The sequence below is a fragment of the Bufo bufo genome, chromosome 6, assembly GCF_905171765.1.
Source record: "Bufo bufo chromosome 6, aBufBuf1.1, whole genome shotgun sequence".
In the NCBI taxonomy this organism is placed as follows: Eukaryota; Metazoa; Chordata; class Amphibia; order Anura; family Bufonidae; genus Bufo; species Bufo bufo.
Window position 1 is genome coordinate 69,135,979 of NC_053394.1, and position 22,102 is coordinate 69,158,080.

Sequence of the window (22,102 nt, forward strand, 5' to 3'; positions counted from 1 at the left end):
GAGGGAGGGTAATTACGTTATAGGAGGGGAAGATAGAGACCGGGGGCAAGGTAATGGAACTGGGGGAGGAATGGAAGGAGGGACTAGAACAGTTCAGAAGGAAAGGTGGGTAAAAAATATACATAAACCTCTTAATTGTATGTATACTAATGCCAGAAGCCTGACTAATAAAACTGGGGAAATAGAATTAGTGATGTGTGAGGAGGACTATGACATAGTAGGGATAACTGAGACATGGCTGGATGATAGCTATGACTGGGCGGTTAATGTAAAGGGTTACAGTCTGTTTAGAAAGGATCGCAAAAACCGGAGAGGGGGAGGGGTCTGCCTTTATGTAAAGTGCTGTCTAAAGCCCACAGTCCGAGACGATATAAGTGAGGGACATGAACATGTGGAGTCACTGTGGGTAGAAATACATGGAGGCAAAAACAATAATAAAATACTAATAGGAGTTTACTATAAACCACCTAATATACCAGAGTCCACAGAAAATCTACTACTAAACGAGATAGACGAGGCGGCAAATCATAATGAGGTGGTTATTATGGGGACTTCAACTACCCAGATATAGATTGGGAAACTGAAACCTGTATATCTCATAAAGCAAACAGGTTCTTGGCAATAACCAAAGACAATTACCTTTCCCAACTGGTTCAGGACCTGACTAGAGGGACGGCCATACTGGACTTAGTATTAACCAATAGACCTGACAGAACAAGTAATATCCTAAGTTAATTAAGTAATGTCATAGCCAGACCCTTATTTCTGATATTTGCAGACTCTCTACTGACAGCGAGTGTTCCAAAGGATTGGCGCATAGCAAATGTGGTGCTAATATTCAAAAAGGGTCCAAAAACATAGCCCGGAAACTATAGGCCGGAAAGTTTAACATCCGTCCAGGGTAAACTGTTTGAAGGTTTTCTAAGAGATGCTATCTTGGAGTACCTTCATGAGGGATCGGTCATGTCAAACTAATTTAATCAGCTTCTATGAGGAGGTAAGTTCTAGACTTGACAGCGGCGTATCAATGGATGTCGCATATCTGAACTTCTCCAAAGCATTTCACACTGTACCACATAAAAGGTTAGTATACAAAATGAGAATGCTTGGACTGGGAGAAAATGTCTCTATGTGGGTAATTAACTGGCTCAGTAATAGAAAACAGAGGGTTGTTATTAACGGTACACATTTAGATTGGGTCACTGTCACTTGTGGGGTACCACAGGGGTCAGTACTAGGCCCTATCCTCTTCAATATATTTATTAATGATCTTGTAAAAGGCTTGCACAGTAAAATACCATTGTTTGCAGATGACACTAAACTGTGTAAAGTAATTTACACTGAAGAGGACAGTATACTACTACAGAGGGATCTGGATTGATTGGAGGCTTGGGCAGATAAGTGGCAGATGAGGTTTAACACTGACAAATTAAAGGTTATGCACATGGGAAGGAATAATGCAAGTCACCCGTACATACTAAATGGTAAAACACTTGGTAACACTGACATGGAAAAGGACCTAGGAATTTTAGTGAACAGCAAACCAAGCTGTAAAAACCAGTGTCAGGCAGCTGCTGCCAAGGCCAATAAGATAATGGGTTGCATCAAAAGGGGCATAGATACCCATGATGAGAACATAGTCCTACCACTTTACAAATCACTAGTCAGACCACACATGGAGTACTGGGCTCCTGTGAACGAGGCAGACATAGCAGAGCTGGAGAGGGTTTAGAGGAGGGCAACTAAAGTAATAACTGGAATGGGGCAAATACAGTACCCTGAAAGATTATTAACATTAGGGTTATTCACTTTAGAAAAAAAACGACTCAGGGGAGATCTAATAACTATGTATAAATATATCAGGGGTCAGTACAGAGATCTCTCCCGTCATCTGTTTATCCCCAGGACAGACTGTGACGAGGGGACATCCTCTGCGTCTGGAGGAAAGAAGGTTTGTACACAAACATAGAAGAGGATTCTTTACGGTAAGAGCAGTGAGACTATGGAACTCTCTGCCTGAGGCGGTGGAGATGGTGACTACAATAAAAGAGTTAAAGAGGGGCCTAGATGTATTTCTGGAGTGTAATAATATTACAGGCTGTAGCTACTAGAGAGGGGTCGTTGATCCAGGGAGTTATTCTGATTGCCGGATTGGAGTCGGGAATTTTTTTCCCCTTAAGTGAGGAAAATTGGCTTCTACCTCACAGGGTATTTTTTGCCTTCCTCTGGATCAACTTGCAGGATAACAGGCCGAACTGGATGGACAAATGTCTTTTTTCGGCCTTATGTACTATGTTACTATGTTACTAATATTTTTATTGCATGTAAATTGCAGTAATAATTTGAAATGCCCTATTGAAGGCATAGGAATACTTTTTGTGGGTAGCCTCTTAAAGGGGTTATCCAGTAAATGATGTTTGCCTATCCTCAGGATAGGTCATCATTATTAGATTGGCAGGGGTCCGGATCCCCGCACCCCCACTGGTCAGCTGTAGTGTGCTAGATATTGCAGTTCAGCCCCATACACTTCAATGTGGCTCAGCTGCAACTAAGCAATGTGACCAATGTACAGTGACATCACATGGCCTAGGAAGAGGCCACAGCACTAAATGAGTGTCTGACCTCTTCTAAAAGCTGATCTGAGCTGGTCCCGGGTGTCAGACCCTCATTGATCAGATATTGATGACCTATCCTGAGGATAGGTCATCAATATCTATTCCAATATCTATTATAACCCCTTTAAGCCACCTATAGTACATGTACATGTAGCTCAACATTTACAGTTTGCTAAAAGTACTACCACCAATCAGGGGTAAAGCTAATGGTTACAATTCAGAGTAGACCAGTATTGCTTGAAAGCCCAGACTTCTTGCTCAAGGAGTTTTATGGTACAATGAATGGGATGTGCAGGGGATCCAATGACATGTCACAGGGTTATTTCACTGGTAGGATGAGTATATTGATATTGACAGGAATGCATCATATTTACCTTGGTCAACGACTTGAGTCCCAGAGCAGTGACGACTGCCCCGGTAGTTGCACTAACGTAGGCTGTCCCCAGTTGGCTGCAACATTGATATAAGTATATGTTAGAAAGACAAAGATAAGGTAAATGTATGGATGCTTCTGAATCTATTATAAGATACATACAATATGTAGGAGTTTAGTCTTTATAGAACTTTTATAAAAATATTTATCTCAATACATTTATTTCAATGTAAACACTTTTTTAATAAAGTCATGACCATTCATATGGTGCAAGAATAATCCCGACACTTTTCCCAGTTTTTCGATGATTTCCTGCTACAGGGTCTTATGTCTAGTGATTGCTAGATTAATGTTGAACTATTCTTCTGGATTCTGAAAGTTAAAGCAATTAGCCAAAAGGTTGATAACATGAAACTTCATTTGTCAGTATCCCTGTCCTCCATGACCATAAGGAGGGCCATCACCTGGCAGCTACTTTATGGTGGTAAGGGTTTTGGTATTAGGAGGGTGATTATTACCTCCTAAAACCTGTGAACCTGTAACCTGACATGGTTGTTGTGGTGGTCAGTACACTTCTTTTTGGGGATGCAAAATGAACAGTAAAATGTGCAAAAAAACAGATAAAAATTTCTGAACTTTCTTACTTTTTTTTATTACTCTTTCTACGTTGAAAATGTTCTACTGGACTTTTCCCAATTTGTTCACTATTATAATTGCACGTTGCACCATAAAAATGGGCACAAAACAAGAATCAATATTATTCAGATTCAAAACTTTTTGTTTTCACCAAACCATGTGCATTACACGCCAAAATAGATGTTTAATTGTGGAAAAATTTTGGATAGCTCCAATGCTGATTTAATTCACGTGATGTTGAGATGCACCAACTGCCATCACCCTAGGCTAAAACTAAATGAGGTATTCAACACTAAGATCCTGTGTGAAGCATTTAAAAAAGAAGTAAAAAAAAAAAGATATAAAAGTTACAAGACAGAGGGGGATTTATCATTCCCCTTATGCTTCTTTCTGGCTTAGAAAAGTAACAAATCTGGTGGATTTTTTAATGCATTTGTGAGTTTTTTTTATTGACAATCTGCATTTTACTCTGCCCTTACCAAGTCTATGATAGGGTGGGGTGTGGCGACTGGCGAGGGAAGGGTGAGGGTGATGCAAGGGCTGGGCTGTCCACCACAGTTAATTCTTCGTTATTTAGCCTAGAAACTGCCATAGAGTTGATATGCTTCATCATAATTTACATGCCTCCTGCAGGCCTTTTAAGGGTCTTAAATGTCTTGTTGGGATAAAAAGGAGTCCAAACTGCAAGAAGAAATAATGAAAAACTGAAAAGAATCCGACCCTCTTTGTGCTAGGACATGTATTGCTGGGAAATTCAGTATGGCAATGAAAGGGAAACTACTGAAACATTTACATTTATGGGGCAGGTGGAAAGAAAGAGAAGGGAATTATAAAAAGGTGGAATTCGTTTTTTTTTATATATTTTTTTTCTCTCTGTAAGTTGCTGGGGCTGGAGAGAGGTCGGGGGATATATGGGGTATATACTATAACAGATTTTTTTTCTTGTATCAGTTGAGTTATTCATTTTTATGCAATTTAATAAAGAACTTGAAAGCAAAAAAAATAAAAAATAATAATAATTGCACTAGACTAGGGCGTAGAAAATGATGAATGAGATGGGCCAGCTGGCCTGTCCCCTTCGCTGCCCACTCCACACACCCTTTTTTGGACCTGGGGCGAGTGGGGAAGATATCGCAGATTCCGATGCCACATGGCGTGCGACAGAATCTGTGCCAGATGCAGGCCACAAAATCTGTTTGGAAATAACCCTCAATTGTTTTTTTAAGTGTATACAAATCTAAAGCAAGAATTTGATCGAAACAGAAACCTAAAGGGGTTTAAAAAAAGAGTTTCCTATTTTCGATAAACAACTGCAATCATTCATTTGGGCTAAAACAAGTATTTTCTTTAACTACACAGGGCTGAGCTGCAATACCAGCCACCTGCTGAGAGATGTTGCTGTTCCAGCTAAAAAAAAACCAGAAAGTTTTTTCTCATTTTGACCAACGCCATTAAAGGGGTTTTCCGAGACTTTAATACTGATGATCAATCCTCAGAATAGGTCATCAGTATTCTGATCTGTAGGGGTCCGATACCCAGGACCTCCGCTGATAACCTGTTTGATAAGGCCTTCTCACAGCTTTGCCTAGGCCAGTGACAACACGTTCATCGGTCACATGGCCTAGGTCTGTGATGGCTAACCTCCGGCACTTCAGCTATGGTAAAACTATTACTTCCAAGATGCACACTTGCTTGGCTGTTCTCAAAACTCCATAGAAATGAATGGAGCATGCTGGGAGTCGTAGTTTCACCATAGCTGGAGTGCCGGAGGTTAGCCATCACTGGACTAGGTGCATCTCAGCCCCATTCAAGGGAATGGAGCTGAGTGCGATACCAAGCACAGCCGCTAGACAATGTACGGCATTGTGCTTGGTGAGCTCCGAGAAGGCCGAGGTGCTCACAGGAGCGATGGTGCCTTCTGAAAAAGCTGATTGGTGTGAGTCGGAACCCCACCGATCAGATACTGATGACCTGTCTGTCTACAGGATTTATATACCCTGTCTATGCCTATGCTATATGCACCTTTGAGTCTAGGTAGCTGTGAGCACCACCGGAGCCAGCTTTGATATTTTATGCTGACCTGGTTGTTGGTACACAGCTTTCCCTAAGCAAGATTACTGATTGTATAGTGATTATCCATTGTTGAACAGTGATCTTAATGTGGACTGTCTTTTATGGCACTCTTAATGGTCTCTATATTTATGTATTAGTTTATGTCTTTTATGTCATTTAATAATAATAAAATAAAAAACTATTTTAATGGATATTATATAGCACCGATTCTCATTTGGTTGATATATAGGATAGATCATCAGTATTAGAATGTTGGAAATCCCTTTTAACTACTACAGTACTGTGTCAGTATATATTCTATGAAAGTGGTTTTGGAGTACACAAATGTGAGGTGAACAGAAAAATCTAGAAACGCAGTTTATGAATTACTGTATTTTTAAGAAATTATACTACTAAAACGATCAGTCATGCCATGCAGCTGAGGTTAAAGTTTAAAATAATAACTATACATGTGGCGAAACCAACCTCGCCACTGGGTTTTGGAGAGGCCTGTTTAAAAGCCTCTTGCCTCAGGATTATGGCCCATACTAACTTTTAAACCCCTGAACCTATTCAAGTGAATTTTGGATAGGTTTGTCCCCAAGTTATACTGTTTAAATTGATGTAAGTTATATGTATGGACAATGTAAACTCACAAAGTTGTAACAATTTATAATAAGTGTAACTTGTCAGCTTGGGAGGAATATGCTGGGTGTGTTTCTATTGTGCCATTGTCCCATTGTGTGTTTAAATGGTGATGTCTGTCCTGTTGTATCCACATGTGTATTGGCGATTTCCCTTTGTCCTGAGAGATAATTGGATTGCTCCTCGGTTGTCTCCGGGACAGAGAGGAGGAAACCATGATGCATTGTGGGGATATGTTGTATCTGTCCTGTGTCGCAGTCTTCCTTCTGGTCCCCTAGGGGCGTGAACGATTGGTTGCTGTACTTACATTGTATGTGTTGTAATATATTGATTGGTTGTATTTCAAAACCCTGTGGGCAGTACTATGTTTTTGGTTTGTGAATAAAAGAGGCTGTACGTGAAGTACAGTCAGACCACTGCTTGACCCTCAACACGGAGCCTTGTCTCGTTATTGGGGGGATCCACTGTATGCTGTTAGAGACTGATTGCCAGGAGTGTAAGCTGATTCCTGTTCGTCTGCTAGCAGCTATTCGTGAGGTTCCAGTTTGGAGTGCTATTTTGTATCCAGTTCGGGAGGTTGGTGTTCTGCAGTAGCTGTGCCTGTCTCTCAGAAAAGGGGCATATCGCCTAAACGGATTTTAACCCCTTGTCTGCTGAAACGGTCCGTTACAATACAGATAACTGGAAGGAACGGAAAATGTGTTTTACCTGTTGGTGATAGGTGCGTCCCCACTTCTGTTGGTGTAATTAACAATGGCATTAAAAGACTGATTGATCCACTGCCAAAACACAACAGCAGGGGTTGTTCTGTAGGAAAGAGGAAAGAAACATACAATTATAGAATTTCCACATTAAAAAATGTCTGTGAAGGTTCTCATTTATCCAGGTCATGGTATATCTGTAAAGAATAAATCAAGGCAACTGGACTTACTGTAGATTTCTTGAAAACGTTTTCAAGAAATCTACAGTAAGTCCAGTTGCCTTGATTTATTCTTTACAGACACAATAAAAAAAATTATAAGGAAATGGTGCTTCTTGTCATGTCTTGCTGTAGTCAAAGCCTAAGGCCGGCCATACTGGCGTTATGTCATGATTGATGTAGAAAAAGAAAATCAGGCTCCATATAGCAAATGACAATCTCTTTATAACAAAGCTAGAACCAGACCCATATCTCACATACTGTAGATCCAGAGCTACCACCCTTTATTGCTAAAATTGATCTCCTAGATTTAGGTCAAGCTGGCAGCTCCAGGGGACATGTTCTTTCTCAGGGTGTGTGTCCTTTCTCAGCGGAGATGGCCTTTCTGCTGCAGCTCTCTCTACCTGTAACAGTTACATCTTCTAGCAGTAGATATGGCTGGTGACAGTTGAAGAGTGGAACTGAGCATGTGCGACCACCTCAGGAGGGGGCGACATTATAATGAATTAAAGAAAATATCTCACAACTGGAGCATTTTTGTAACAGAAAGTACATTACAAAAGTAATCAGCTTTTCATGCTAAATTAGATTAAAATAACATTTAATGGTGGCACAACCCCTTTAAAGCCTAAAAAGGAACAAGGGGTCATTGGCCCAAGGGTCATGGAAACAGAACTGAGGTGGGTAGTAAAACCAACACTGTAATGGAGACGCATTTTGTTTATTGCTATGGCCACCCCTCTCTTTTATGGTCTCCACTGGACAAATATAGTTGACCATAAGAAGCTACCACATATACCGTACTTGGCTTATGAAATCCATCATACTAAATATCAGATTTCTTTGCTGTGTACTATATAAGAGGTTACAGCTTGGGCTCACAGAAAGAATGTAAAACATGCTAAATTGAGCTTGAATACATGAATTCATGCCAAAGAGTTTTCTGTGTTTGAGCTGTGTCTATAGAAACCCTTAATGAAAAGTAAATTATTCATAAGTAACTTTCTGCTTAGGATTCCTGCTTTTTCTCTCTCTCTCTCCTGAGATTAGAAATAGACAAATAGAACAACGGGCTAAGATCTACTGTAAAATTGGGTACTTCATAAATCCCAGCTGCAAGTGACAACTATACAGTGAGCTTCAGAAGTGGTTGTCCACTGTTGTCCACTGTTGGACCTCTTTGTCCCAATTGTCATCTGACAGCTTGTGCCAACTGAAGATCCTCAGCTGATCCAGCCTTAAATATGTTGTCTTGGGGAACTAAAGTTCAGACTATTGTATCAAATTGTTGATGATTTCTCACCTACTTCTGTGTTCATGTCAAGAGAAGACCACTTTTTCACTAGAAAATGACCATATATAGTAACCATTCTGTGTGTAATAGATGGATAGATAGATAGATAGATAGATAGATAGATAGATAGATAGATAGATAGATAGATAGATGGTGACATGCCTGTAAAATGTCAGCATGCAGCCTGTGATTGTCATGTTCATGGGCACCTGTGCCGACATCCGTCCTATCAAGACCATCTTCTCTCCTGTGTCCGGGTGGAATGCGGAATCATAGATGTATTTTGCTTTCCATAGCTGGTCTTCAGTAAGGCCTGGCGTCCGAACTCCATTTCTGTGATTAATAATAAGTGTCAGAGTTTCTAAGAAGAAAAATTAATTTATCATTGGACAGTTTGGGAAATTTTCATCAGCACGCCCCCTTCCCCCTCCTTTCTGTTACAGTACAATACATGTTGAAGAACTTATCAAAACCCTATCCATATGTAGAGGAAACATCCTACAAATTTTCGGAGATATGCCATGTCCATTATATTGAGGAGTTGTTGCATATTTTTATAGATTCTCTACAGATTCATCATGGATTTGCAGAAAATCAATTTTAGAAAAACTCTTCCATGTCTGAACCCTTTTTCTATTTGATGTACTGTAACACAAGCTATGTCAATGGGGGGAAACTACTAAAATGATTAGTTTATATTTAAAGAGAACCTGTCACCACATATGGTTTTATGGGAAAAGATTCAGTAAAACATGTCATTTATACTTTTACATCTCTGCTTTTTCTGACTTAAAGGGGTTGTCTCAGTTCAGCCAATAGCATTTATCATGTAGAGGAAGTTAATACAAGCCATTTACTAATGTATGGTTATTATCCTTATTGCTTCCATTGCTGGCTGGATTTTTCCATCATATTATACACTGCTCATTTCCATGGTTACGACCACCCTGCAATACATCAGTGATGGTCGTGCTTGCACACTATAGGAAAAAGCGCTTGCCTATTTGGTGGCCGGGACCATGGGAGCGCACATAGGCTAGTGCCTTTTCCTATAGTGGGCAAGCACGACCATTACTAATGGATTGCAGGGTGGTCGTAACCATGAATCCAGCCAGCAAAGGAGGCAATATGGACAATCACAATACATTAGTAAGTGCCTTGTATTAACTTCCTCTACATGATGAATGCCATTTGCAGAACTGAGTCAACCTCTTTAAAACCACCTGAGTGAACAACTCCCAGTACAGATGACTAACAGGTGACTAACAGATATCTATGTATACACACTTACACAGAGAATGCTATCAATCCTTAGGATAGATCATCAATGTGAGATCTGTGGGGGCCTGACTACCAGCACCCCTGCTGATCAGCTGTTTGAGGTAGCTCTGTTGCTCATCAGTGCCCTGGCCTTTTTACAGCTTACCAAGCACAGCTCCATATATTTGATAGCGGTAGGCCATGTTACCGATGAATGTGACATCACATGACCTAAGTGCTCCCAAAGTGCCAAAGCCTCTTTTTACATCAGGGATCCCGAAAGTTGGACCCCTGCAGATCTGATATTGATGATATATCCTGGGAATAAGCCATCTGTCACGCACCAGCGGGTGTGAACCCACTGTGCCACGTGTCCTAGCTCCTCTGGGGGCGTTTTCTACGTGAACCCCTCTATCTTCACAGTACCCCTGATGGTGGGGATAGGCTTTCCCGAGGGGAACACTAGGTTGCTACCTCTTGAGGAGGATAAGCACATGAGACAGCTGGTCCAGGCGGACCAGGAGGTACCTGAGAAAGGTACCAGAGGTGCAGGACCAAAGGATGAGGCAGAGGTGTAGTCAGACAGGCAAAAGGTCAGGGCAGGCGGCACAGGTACAGGTCAGGCAATCCGGTTTGGCAACAGGAGAGTCGAGGCAAGCAGGTAGGGATCTAACAGGTAGCGGAGTCCAGGAATACAGATACAGGTCAGGAACACAAGAACACGAGCGTAAGCCAGGAACCTTAGCAGGACACAAGGACCTTGGCACTGAGGCATCTGGGAAGGGGGCTGAGCCACTTATATATGGGAAGGATGGCTAGGATTGGTCAGCAAGGTCACATGACCTAACCCATAAAGCCCAGAAAGTGACGTGCGCTGGCCCTTAAGGAAGTGCTGCAGGAAACAAACAGCAAGCATGCTGTGGCCAGGGCTGAGAGGAAACTGTGGAGCCGATCCCAGAACAACAGCACCCACACAGACAGAGCCCAGGACTGCAGCGGTTAATGGGAAGCACCGGCCGCAAATCACCGCTGAACACGGCGCTCGGGACCGCGGCGGTAAGCAGCCACTGTTACACCATAAATATGTAAATCCCAGAAAACCCCTTTAACTTGGAGATTTTTTTTATTTGATAAAACTTTTTAACTTGTATTTTTGCAATTTATTAGTCCCTCAAGAAGACTTTGACAGGCGATCTACTGATTGTTTCTATAATACACTGTACTCCTTATCTAGTACAGTATATTATGCTGTGAGTGGGATACTGATAGGCATACACTACAGGCAGACCTCGTGCCCTTCATTTGGACCCCTGCCACTATACTAAAATATCGGCACCCTGTTGTAATCTCATTCGAAGCAGTGCTGATGCCTGAGAGAGGGAGACGGACTTCTCCCTCTAAACAACTTAGATGTCAAGGACGCTATTGACCGGTGCTCCTAAGGGGCTATACAGCCTGGACCAGTCATTAGGGCAGGAGCCTGGCTGTCAAAAGGGAACCCAGCTCCTGCTTTCCACTGTACTTAGACTAGGCCTCTATTAAAAGACAGCAGCCTAACCTAAAGCCCGTTAGTGACTGTTATAAAAAGGTGTATTGTCTGCCACAAACGTTTTATTTTTTTTTGTCTATTTATTTTATTTGCAAAATGGGGAAAGGGGGTGAACATGCAATAACTGGGTCGCTTATGCCATAGACTGCAAAAAGACACCATTGCCTGAAGCAGGACTTTAAAATAACTTTACAATGGCAGACCTTTGAGCTTTTTCAAGTTCCTAGCTGCCAGAGTAATAAAACAGATCCCATGGACTTGTTGTGAGCAGGGGCGAATTAAGGTTACCATGGGCCCTGGACTGAATTAAGAATGTGTCCCCTTCCATCCATCTACAGTAAAACTGCAAAGATATTATACCAGAGCCAAGATTACTACATAGATACAACACCAGAACCAAGATTAATACATAGATACAATACCAGAACCAAGATTACTACATAGATACAACACCAGAATCAAGATTACTACATAGATACAACACCAGAACCAAGATTACTACATAGATACAACACCAGAACCAAGATTACTACATAGATACAACACCAGAACCAAGATTACTACATAGATACAACACCAGAACCAAGATTAATACATAGATACAACACCAGAACCAAGACTACCATATAGATACGATGTTAAAACCAAGATAACTTCATAGTTACGATACCAGAACCAAGATTAATATATTTATACCATACAAGAACCAAGATTACTACACAGATATGATACCAGAACCAATATTAATACACAGATATGATTACAACATACATACGATACCAGAACCAAGAATACTACATAGATATGATACCATATATTGCTAAAATATTATCATAGCCACACCCCTTTCTCAGCCCTGTGCTGTGGCTGATGTTGGGTAGTCAGAAGGTCACAGGGTACAGTGATGTCATCACTCCCTGCCCTGCACGCCAAGCTGACAGAACTGCTGCAAAGGGCATACTTTGTGGGGCTGTCTGTGCCTCAGTAAGAGAAAATAGAAAGTGTGATGTATGGCAGGTTTACTTTGAAGTGGAAGATCGTGGGTGGTCAGGGATACTCGGGCCCTCGGCAGCCACCCGAGTTCAATTTTTGCCTAATGCAGTATGAAGGCTATGTACTTTCCTGCCCCTAGAAACAAAGCACTGAGGGAAGGGGGCCCAAGCTGAACTCTTGCATCAGGGTCCATGAGCCTTTAGCTACGTCCCTGGTCAGGTGAGAAGTGGGGGTTTACAAACATCCGAGGGAGCTTTCCCCTCTAATTGACCACTCAGATGCCATGGTCGCACATTTAAGGTGGATGTTACTAAGGGGTGAAGAAAAAATCAGCTCCTGAGACTCCTAGTGATCTATAGTATTACAAATGAATTGGCTATTATGTAATACATAGCCATGAAGAAGTAAGTGGTAGCAGTGCTTTTTAGATCTCTGTCTAATAAAGGGAAGGGCAAGTGGGGGTCCTAAGCGCCCTAGTAAGGCATATGGATTGGGATTTTCTTTTAACATAAATTTCAGTAAATATTCACCTTAGAAAAATATGTTATAACTGGTGGAAGAAATCATCTCAGAAGATCAGAAAATAAAACGTGTATGTTTAATGACAAGGTTTCTCAAATCCAGTCCTAACTACCTCCAACAGGTTGTGTTCTCAGGATTGCACAAGAGAAATATTTATGATCAGAACATTAGGAATTGCCATCAGCGTTCTTTCATTAGATCATGACCAGATGAACCTGAGAGCTGGAGACGAGAGTCACCGTTTTACAAAAATTCTAATGTAAAATATAATTAGCACTGCCTCGTCTGTACAAAGAATCCTATAAAAGAAGTGCAACATTGTCATATAAAAAATATACCTGTAATTTTCAATAATGTTCTTTGCTTCATCAAGAACTTTGGGTCCAAGCAGAATATTGCGAGGATCTGTTACCATGAAGAAGTGTCTGGCTCTCCCTTCGAACGTGCCCTGATCCCATCGAGGTTCCTTGATGTTAATGTTGAAAGGAAGGTCTTCAGGCATTGTCTGCAAAAATACAAAGATCGATAAAATGTTTTATGAATGGTGATAAAGTATGTAAAAACTGACAGTTATCAATGTAAGAGAAATGTAACCAGTATTTTATATTGTATTTATATCTTATGCTTTAGAGATCTCTGCCTAAGTAAAAAAAAAAAATATAAAAAGCTCATGAATATCCTTTTTCTTAGTCAGTATTTTACTACTGCCATTCAGAGATTGCTGACATCTTTTGGGATTGCTTGCGATTTTTTCACGATTGTTTGCATTGCGATTCATTCACGATTGTTTGCATTGCGATTTTTTTGCGACTATTTACATATAGAGTTGCATTGGCATCCATTATTTGAGGTCCAGACTTACAGAATACACTTTTATTTTATGTATGTTTTTATTATTGTCATATAATTTTATCAATATTTTATCGATTAAATATTTGACTTATTCATATAGTACTTGCTGCCATTTCCTAAATTTGCAGTGCCCCTCATTATCTATTGCTATTCCATTTTACTACTTACAGAAGCAACATGTACTAGAGCGCCCCTCTTCCTACTGAAAATGGCTACAATCAATCATACATATGAACTGTATACTCTGTATACCCCACTGACTAATGTGTTCAGTCAGGTTTCCATCAGTTAGGCTGGCATTGTACCAGGCAAAAAAGTGGAGCATGATGCACTATTTAGTCTATTAGCATCTATAGGAGCCTCCAATGCCTATCTCTGGATGGTCGGCCTATCAGAGATAGGATACCGAACCAAAAAGGCCTCTTGGCTTGATGTCCAATCAGAGGGCTAGGTGGGTGGGGGATTTAAATCAGGCATTGACTCTTGGTCATCTTTGGTCAGTGCCTGTGATTTTGTTTGATTCCTGGCTCCTTGTTGCCCTACATTGCTTTATGTTCACCCCCTATTCTTGATTAGATATCCTCTGTGTATCAACTTTGACTTGGTTTCTGATTAACCCCTTTTCTGCTAATTTGGCTTCTACTTATTCTCATGGTTTTGACCCTGGCTAGCTGACTACTCTTCCAATAAGTTCTGCTACCTGTGAGCTCACTGTTGCTTTACTCTGCAGATGTAACCTAAGTCCCAAGCAACAAAGTCTATCTGGCCTTTGGCTCTGGTGCTCTGGTGCTACATTTGGTAGCCTTAGATCTACTAACAGGAGTGGTGTTGGACGATTGGTAGCAGTTTAGAGTTTGCTGGCTGTAACCTCCATAGTTTACCTAAGCATTTTTTTACCATAAATCAGGAGCGGAAACTAAACAAAGGCAAAACATAAAGGAAATATTTATTGGAGAACTTCAATGCTTCTTCTGCCTTCAGCTCAGTTACCTAGGCCCATGTGTCACGGGGTAGCGTCACGGGTATAAAGATAGAGCAGAGGTGCACCCCCTGAGCTGCCACCCAGTCCCCTGTCCCTGCCTACTTGCACCACCCGCCCTAGGTGAAGGGGCGCAACTGAGCGACAGTCCCTGACCTGAGTAAGTGCAAGCAGAGCGATAGAGACAGCAGGGAAGCGGACAGCCAATGAGAGGTAGCACATTCGAGCGGACAGAGAGGTGGAACAAGCAAGGTACCACCAAAAACGTAAGGGCGAGGCGGGTCAACTAGCTGGGGTCAGTCCAGGAGGTCACGTCAGTACGAGGGAGGAGACAGAGACAGATCCGAGAGCGGGCCAAGGTAAAAATCTGGGAGGTCACGTCAGTACAAGAGAAGAGGCAAAGACAAAATCCAAAAGCAAGCCGAAGTCAAAATCCGAGAGGTAGCGTCAAGGTTCAGGGAGCAGGCAGAAGAGGTGTCAGGAAGCAGATCAAGGGTCAAATACAAAGGTAAGCTTAATAACAATAATAATACACAGCCTAAGGGACCAGAATCACAGGCAATCTGTAGCCAGAAGGTTGCCTGTATTTATAGTGGGAAAAGAGGGTCATGTGACGTGGCCAGCGTCACATGACCGACAGACAGACAAGTCGAGCACCGAGTGATCAGCTTGGCGCTCAAGGCAGACCTAGAAGCAGGGAGCCTCCCAGCTAGCAAAAGCCGCCCTCGAAACGAAGCCGAACACAGATCCTCGCTCCCGAAGCTAAGCAGCAGGTCTGCGGCTGATGGGAGACTGAGTGCGCCTTCCGCGCCCCGTTACACCCATGGTTAAGCTATGGAAAGCCCCCATGACAAAGGACTACTGGGTTGGTTCTAGTAATCAGTGACACAACATATTTCTTACAGCAGCTGGTGCAGTAGTCTCGTTTTGGTACATATATTTATGTGAGTTAGCGGTTAGAGTGCAGCCTTGATGTGACATTGACAGACACTGCTAGATCTGAATTTTCTGTCCACAATCGGATGCAAATCCAATACTGCAATGACTCTCTGCTGTAAAAAAAAATTCTAAGAATAAATGAAGATGATAACCCCCGATCTAGAGCTGGAAACTGGCTGGCAGCTTCTTCTCTCCTGCATTGACTAGAAGAGCTGGAGCATCAGCACTAGGTGACCCTGATCAGAAGCCAGGGCCAACTGGGTATGTCAAAGCAAACATGCTCTACAAGCTGGGAGTGTGTTAGAAAAGAGTTCCACTGTTACTACCATAGTCCAACCCCACATACACAGGGAGCTGACCTTGGCTATAGGTGTGTGCATGAAAATGCATCACCAGCTTTTGTTTCCTCTACAAGTTACCACCAGTAAGCTATGACTGCTATTGCTAAGCATTGGTTTAAACATATTTAGGTCATTTCTAAACAATTATTCATTACAGAGCTTTGAAAGTCTCTTTGGTGTCTCAGAATGGACCCATTTTTGGTATTCCCACCTATGGGGAGAACACAGACAAGCATTTTACAACTATAATGGAGTGAGGAGCGTCCATCCATGGTGACCTCTCTACCTTGTTTTCTCTTCTCTGAGGATACCTCTCACAATACATGGTGGTCCCAGAGATGAAACTCTCACCAATCAGATCCTGTGAATATGCTAAGGTTTCATATGGATATATCCCTTTAAAGTATTACTCTGGGTGAAATTTACACACTGTGTTATGCCAAGTGCAGGTCCTGAGGGGACCATACATGACACAGGGATTCAGAGAGCACCAAAGAGAGAATACCAGTCAAGGTCTGCACAGGACATAACAGAGTAACAGTTTGGCTTGGATTTTCTCTTTAGGTTAAAGGGGTTTTCCCGGGAGCAGAATATTGATTACCTATCTTCAGGATAAGTCATCAGTACCAGCTGTTTGAAGAGATCAAGGTGCTTCCAACTTACCAAGCACAACAGCATTCATTAGATATTGGCTGTGCTTGATATTGCAACCCAGACCTATATTCTTGCATAGGTCTGAGCTGGGCCTAGGCAATGTGAACAATGAACGTGATGTCAACTGATCGGCAGGGGTGTCGGGAGTCGGACCCCCCCAATCAGATACTGATAGTCTATCCTGAGGATAGGTCATCAATATTATGTTTCTGGAAAACCCCTTTAACTCATACTAAGGGTCCATTCACACATTCATAGAATGGGTTCGCATCTGTTCCGCAAATTGCGGAACGGGTGCGGACCCATTCATTCTCTATGGGGCATGAATGGATGCGGACAGCACACAGTGTGCTGTCTGCATCCGCATTTCCGGAGCGCGCCCCCGATCTTTCGGTCCGCGGCACCGGAAAAAAATACAACATGTCCTATATAAGGACATATAGGCAGTTCTATGAGGGTGCCGGTTGGGTGTATTGCGGATCCGCAATGCACTACGGACGTGTAAATGGACCCTTATACTTACACCAATAAACATATCGGACAATATAGAAAACAATCTACCTGTGCAATGACCCCCAAATTATGAAAACCCAAAAAATTGCAAAAAACAGGATTTTATAAATCAATCTATCTTTATTCCATGATTATAATAAAAGACACAATTAAAAAGATTTAATCTGTGGTGGTACATAGAATACATAAAACCAATAGCCAAAGCAGGGGACATACACGGACGGAAAAGGTTGTATAATAGATGTTAAATATCTGGTAAATACAACTGGCAATATTGTATAAAGCTAGAAACACAACTAGTAAAGTGCAAAGAGACTAAACAAATAAACATGGGCTAAATGAAAAAAAACGCCCATAAAAGTGCCAGGTAGAAGCAACATACAGTGCCAGTCATAAGAATACCATACCGACCAAGATAACCCTGCACCCCGACGCACATTTCACTCAAACCTTCATCATCGTCCCCCGGATGAAGCTTTGAGCGAAACGCGTATTCTATGTACCACCACAGATTAAATCTTTTTTAATTATGTGTTTTTATTATAATCATGAAATAAAGATAGATTGATTTATAAAATCCCGTTTTTTACTATTTTTGGGGTTTTCATAGATATACTTGCCAACTTTGGGAAACCAGCATCTTGGAGGCGGTGCTGAATTTTTTGGGTACGTGACCATGCACCTTTTGTAGGTCATGCCCCTCTGCATGGACACAGCAGAAGCCCCTGAACGTGAATTTGGACACCAGGACTTTATCTGATGATGTAGCATCCTGGCACCATGGACAGGAAACATTTATTATGTGCTGATTTCCAGGAGGCTTCATGGAACTCGGAAGATTTGCCAACTCTTCTGGGAGTCCAGGAGGTCATCTCTTTTTCCAGCAAGTATGGTCATAAATGTCTCCCCTTTCTTTGCCCCCACACAGTGCACCATAAGCACTTACCTGCCCCTACTTCCTCCCTGCATCTTTCAAGTCCTACATTTATCACTATGGTTGGCACAAGGAAGAAAGAACAGTGGTTCAAACCTATTGACGGAACTCCGTTCTCAGTTGGATGCAGCTGTTTCCTGATGGTTGAACGTAAAATCTGTAAGGGTGCGGCCACAGGGGCAGGTTCCTGCATGCAGTTTCAGAATTCAAAATCAAGTGGATCATAAGAGGACAGAAAGTATGACGGAGAGATACAATTTCCCGTTTTATTTTAATTCACTCCCAGTTTTGGCCTCCAAAACTGAATGCAGAAACCTGACTGTGTGGTCGTACCCTAACAGGGCTAAGTGCCATTTATATCACAAGTGTGACCTCAGAGACAAGGGTCCAGAATGCAACCTCTGCCCCTCGAAATTTACACCTTGGTTTTCAAGAAAACATATCAACCAACCAAAGCTAAATTCATGAGACTCCTACAGAAAGCCACATTCCTCATGTTTTCCAGAACTCGTGTGCCAATCCCAGCCCTTTGGGACAATGCCCAGAGACATTACACTCAAACTTTCCGTTTTCAAGAGTTATGTCAATTGCAGGCGTGGATTATTTTTTAACTGTTTCCTTCTCCTTCTGCTTTACGAGTCAGTTCTACTTTTCCTGCAAAGAAGTATCTGACAGGTGAAGAATAATGGAATACATTGCACTAAGGTTTCCCCGTTGCCTGTCAGCAAGCGCTTGCTGCATTCCAGGCCATCGTCGTACAGGCAGTTTCCATGACAACTGTCGGAGTGACACCAGCTCCCGTGCTCGTGTATGGAGGCGTTACCTGGTTTACCATTATTGAACTTCCTTTGTTTGTAAAATATACAAGACATGAAAGACAGGAGGACAATATTGATTCCTCCGCTGCTGGAGACTGAACTCGCATTGTGTTCTGACGTGCAAATGTCCCCACGTACAGGTCGAGGCGCTGCAGAGAATATTCATTGTGCTCCAGCTTTTACCTTCATTGCAATGAGGCCATAAGATAAAATCCAACAGGGAACAGAAACTTACTGAGCAGATCTGTTCACGGAGAATGTGTTTTCTTCAGATAATTTAACTCTGCAACAGTGCCAAGACCCCACCCAGACTGCGAGCACAACAAACCTTATAGGGGCTGGTTACTAATCTATAGTACATACTAGTATATAATACTGTCTACTGGAGCTGGTTACTAATATACAGTACATACTAGTATATAATACTGTATATCAGAGCTGGTTACTAATATACAGTATGCACTAGTATATAATACTGTATATCAGAGCTGGTTACTAATATACAGTACGCACTAGTATATATTACTGTATATCAGAGCTGGTTACTAATATACAGTATGCACTAGTATATATTACTGTATATCGAAGCTGGTTACTAATATACAGTACGCACTAGTATATATTACTGTATATCAGAGCTGGTTACTAATATACAGTACGCACTAGTATATATTACTGTATACTGGAGCTGGTTACTAATATACAGTATGCACTAGTATATATTACTGTATATCAGAGCTGGTTACTAATATACAGTACGCACTAGTATATAATACTGTATATCAGAGCTGGTTACTAATATACAGTACGCACTAGTATATATTACTGTATACTGGAGCGGGTTACTAATATACAGTATACACTAGTATATATTACTGTATACTGGAGCTGGTTACTAATATACAGTATGCACTAGTATATAATACTGTATATCAGAGCTGGTTACTAATATACAGTACGCACTAGTATATATTACTGTATATCAGAGCTGGTTACTAATATACAGTACGCACTAGTATATAATACTGTATATCAGAGCTGGTTACTAATATACAGTACGCACTAGTATATATTACTGTATACTGGAGCGGGTTACTAATATACAGTATACACTAGTATATATTACTGTATACTGGAGCTGGTTACTAATATACAGTATGCACTAGTATATAATACTGTATATCAGAGCTGGTTACTAATATACAGTACGCACTAGTATATATTACTGTGTATCAGAGCTGGTTACTAATATACAGTACGCACTAGTATATATTACTGTGTATCAGAGATGGTTACTAATATACAGTATGCACTAGTATATAATACTGTATATCAGAGCTGGTTACTAATATACAGTATGCACTAGTATATATTACTGTATATCAGAGCTGGTTACTAATATACAGTACGCACTAGTATATATTACTGTATATCAGAGCTGGTTACTAATATACAGTACGCACTAGTATATAATACTGTATATCAGAGCTGGTTACTAATATACAGTACGCACTAGTATATATTACTGTATATTGTAGCTGGTTACTAATATACAGTACATACTAGTATATATTACTGTATATCAGAGCTGGTTACTAATATACAGTACGCACTAGTATATATTACTGTATATCGAAGCTGGTTACTAATATACAGTATGCACTAGTATATAATACTGTATATCAGAGCTGTTACTAATATACAGTATGCACTAGTATATATTACTGTATATCAGAGCTGGTTACTAATATACAGTACGCACTAGTATATATTACTGTATACTGGAGCGGGTTACTAATATACAGTATACACTAGTATATATTACTGTATATCGAAGCTGGTTACTAATATACAGTATGCACTAGTATATATAACTGTTTATCAGAGCTGGTTACTAATATACAGTACGCACTAGTATATATTACTGTATATCAGAGCTGGTTACTAATATACAGTACATACTAGTATTTATTACTGTATATCAGAGCTGGTTACTAATATACAGTATGCACTAGTATATATTACTGTATATCAGAGCTGGTTACTAATATACAGTACGCACTAGTATATAATACTGTATATCAGAGCTGGTTACTAATATACAGTACGCACTAGTATATATTACTGTATACTGGAGCGGGTTACTAATATACAGTATACACTAGTATATATTACTGTATATCAGAGCTGGTTACTAATATACAGTACGCACTAGTATATATTACTGTATATCTGAGCTGGTTACTAATATACAGTACGCACTAGTATATATTACTGTGTATCAGAGATGGTTACTAATATACAGTATGCACTAGTATATAATACTGTATATCAGAGCTGGTTACTAATATACAGTATGCACTAGTATATAATACTGTATATCAGAGCTGGTTACTAATATACAGTACGCACTAGTATATATTACTGTATACTGGAGCGGGTTACTAATATACAGTATACACTAGTATATATTACTGTATACTGGAGCTGGTTACTAATATACAGTATGCACTAGTATATAATACTGTATATCAGAGCTGGTTACTAATATACAGTACGCACTAGTATATATTACTGTATATCAGAGCTGGTTACTAATATACAGTACGCACTAGTATATAATACTGTATATCAGAGCTGGTTACTAATATACAGTACGCACTAGTATATATTACTGTATACTGGAGCGGGTTACTAATATACAGTATACACTAGTATATATTACTGTATACTGGAGCTGGTTACTAATATACAGTATGCACTAGTATATAATACTGTATATCAGAGCTGGTTACTAATATACAGTACGCACTAGTATATATTACTGTGTATCAGAGCTGGTTACTAATATACAGTACGCACTAGTATATATTACTGTGTATCAGAGATGGTTACTAATATACAGTATGCACTAGTATATAATACTGTATATCAGAGCTGGTTACTAATATACAGTATGCACTAGTATATATTACTGTATATCAGAGCTGGTTACTAATATACAGTACGCACTAGTATATATTACTGTATATCAGAGCTGGTTACTAATATACAGTACGCACTAGTATATAATACTGTATATCAGAGCTGGTTACTAATATACAGTACGCACTAGTATATATTACTGTATATTGTAGCTGGTTACTAATATACAGTACATACTAGTATATATTACTGTATATCAGAGCTGGTTACTAATATACAGTACGCACTA

At 40.6% G+C, this 22,102-nt stretch overlaps 1 protein-coding gene across 1 annotated transcript in view; it reads right to left on the reverse strand.

Annotated features, from left to right (window-relative positions):
* The window catches only part of SFXN3 (sideroflexin 3), a 49,244-nt gene that overhangs the window by 23,405 nt on the left and 3,737 nt on the right, over window positions 1–22,102 (reverse strand). The window contains exons 2-5 of the mRNA XM_040436929.1: window positions 13,197–13,363; window positions 8,697–8,867; window positions 7,030–7,128; window positions 2,990–3,065 (exon numbers count right to left, since the gene is read on the reverse strand). Of these exons, the coding sequence (XP_040292863.1) occupies window positions 2,990–3,065; window positions 7,030–7,128; window positions 8,697–8,867; window positions 13,197–13,360 (510 nt within the window). The 5' untranslated portion in view covers window positions 13,361–13,363. The remainder of the gene's footprint in view (window positions 1–2,989; window positions 3,066–7,029; window positions 7,129–8,696; window positions 8,868–13,196; window positions 13,364–22,102) is intronic.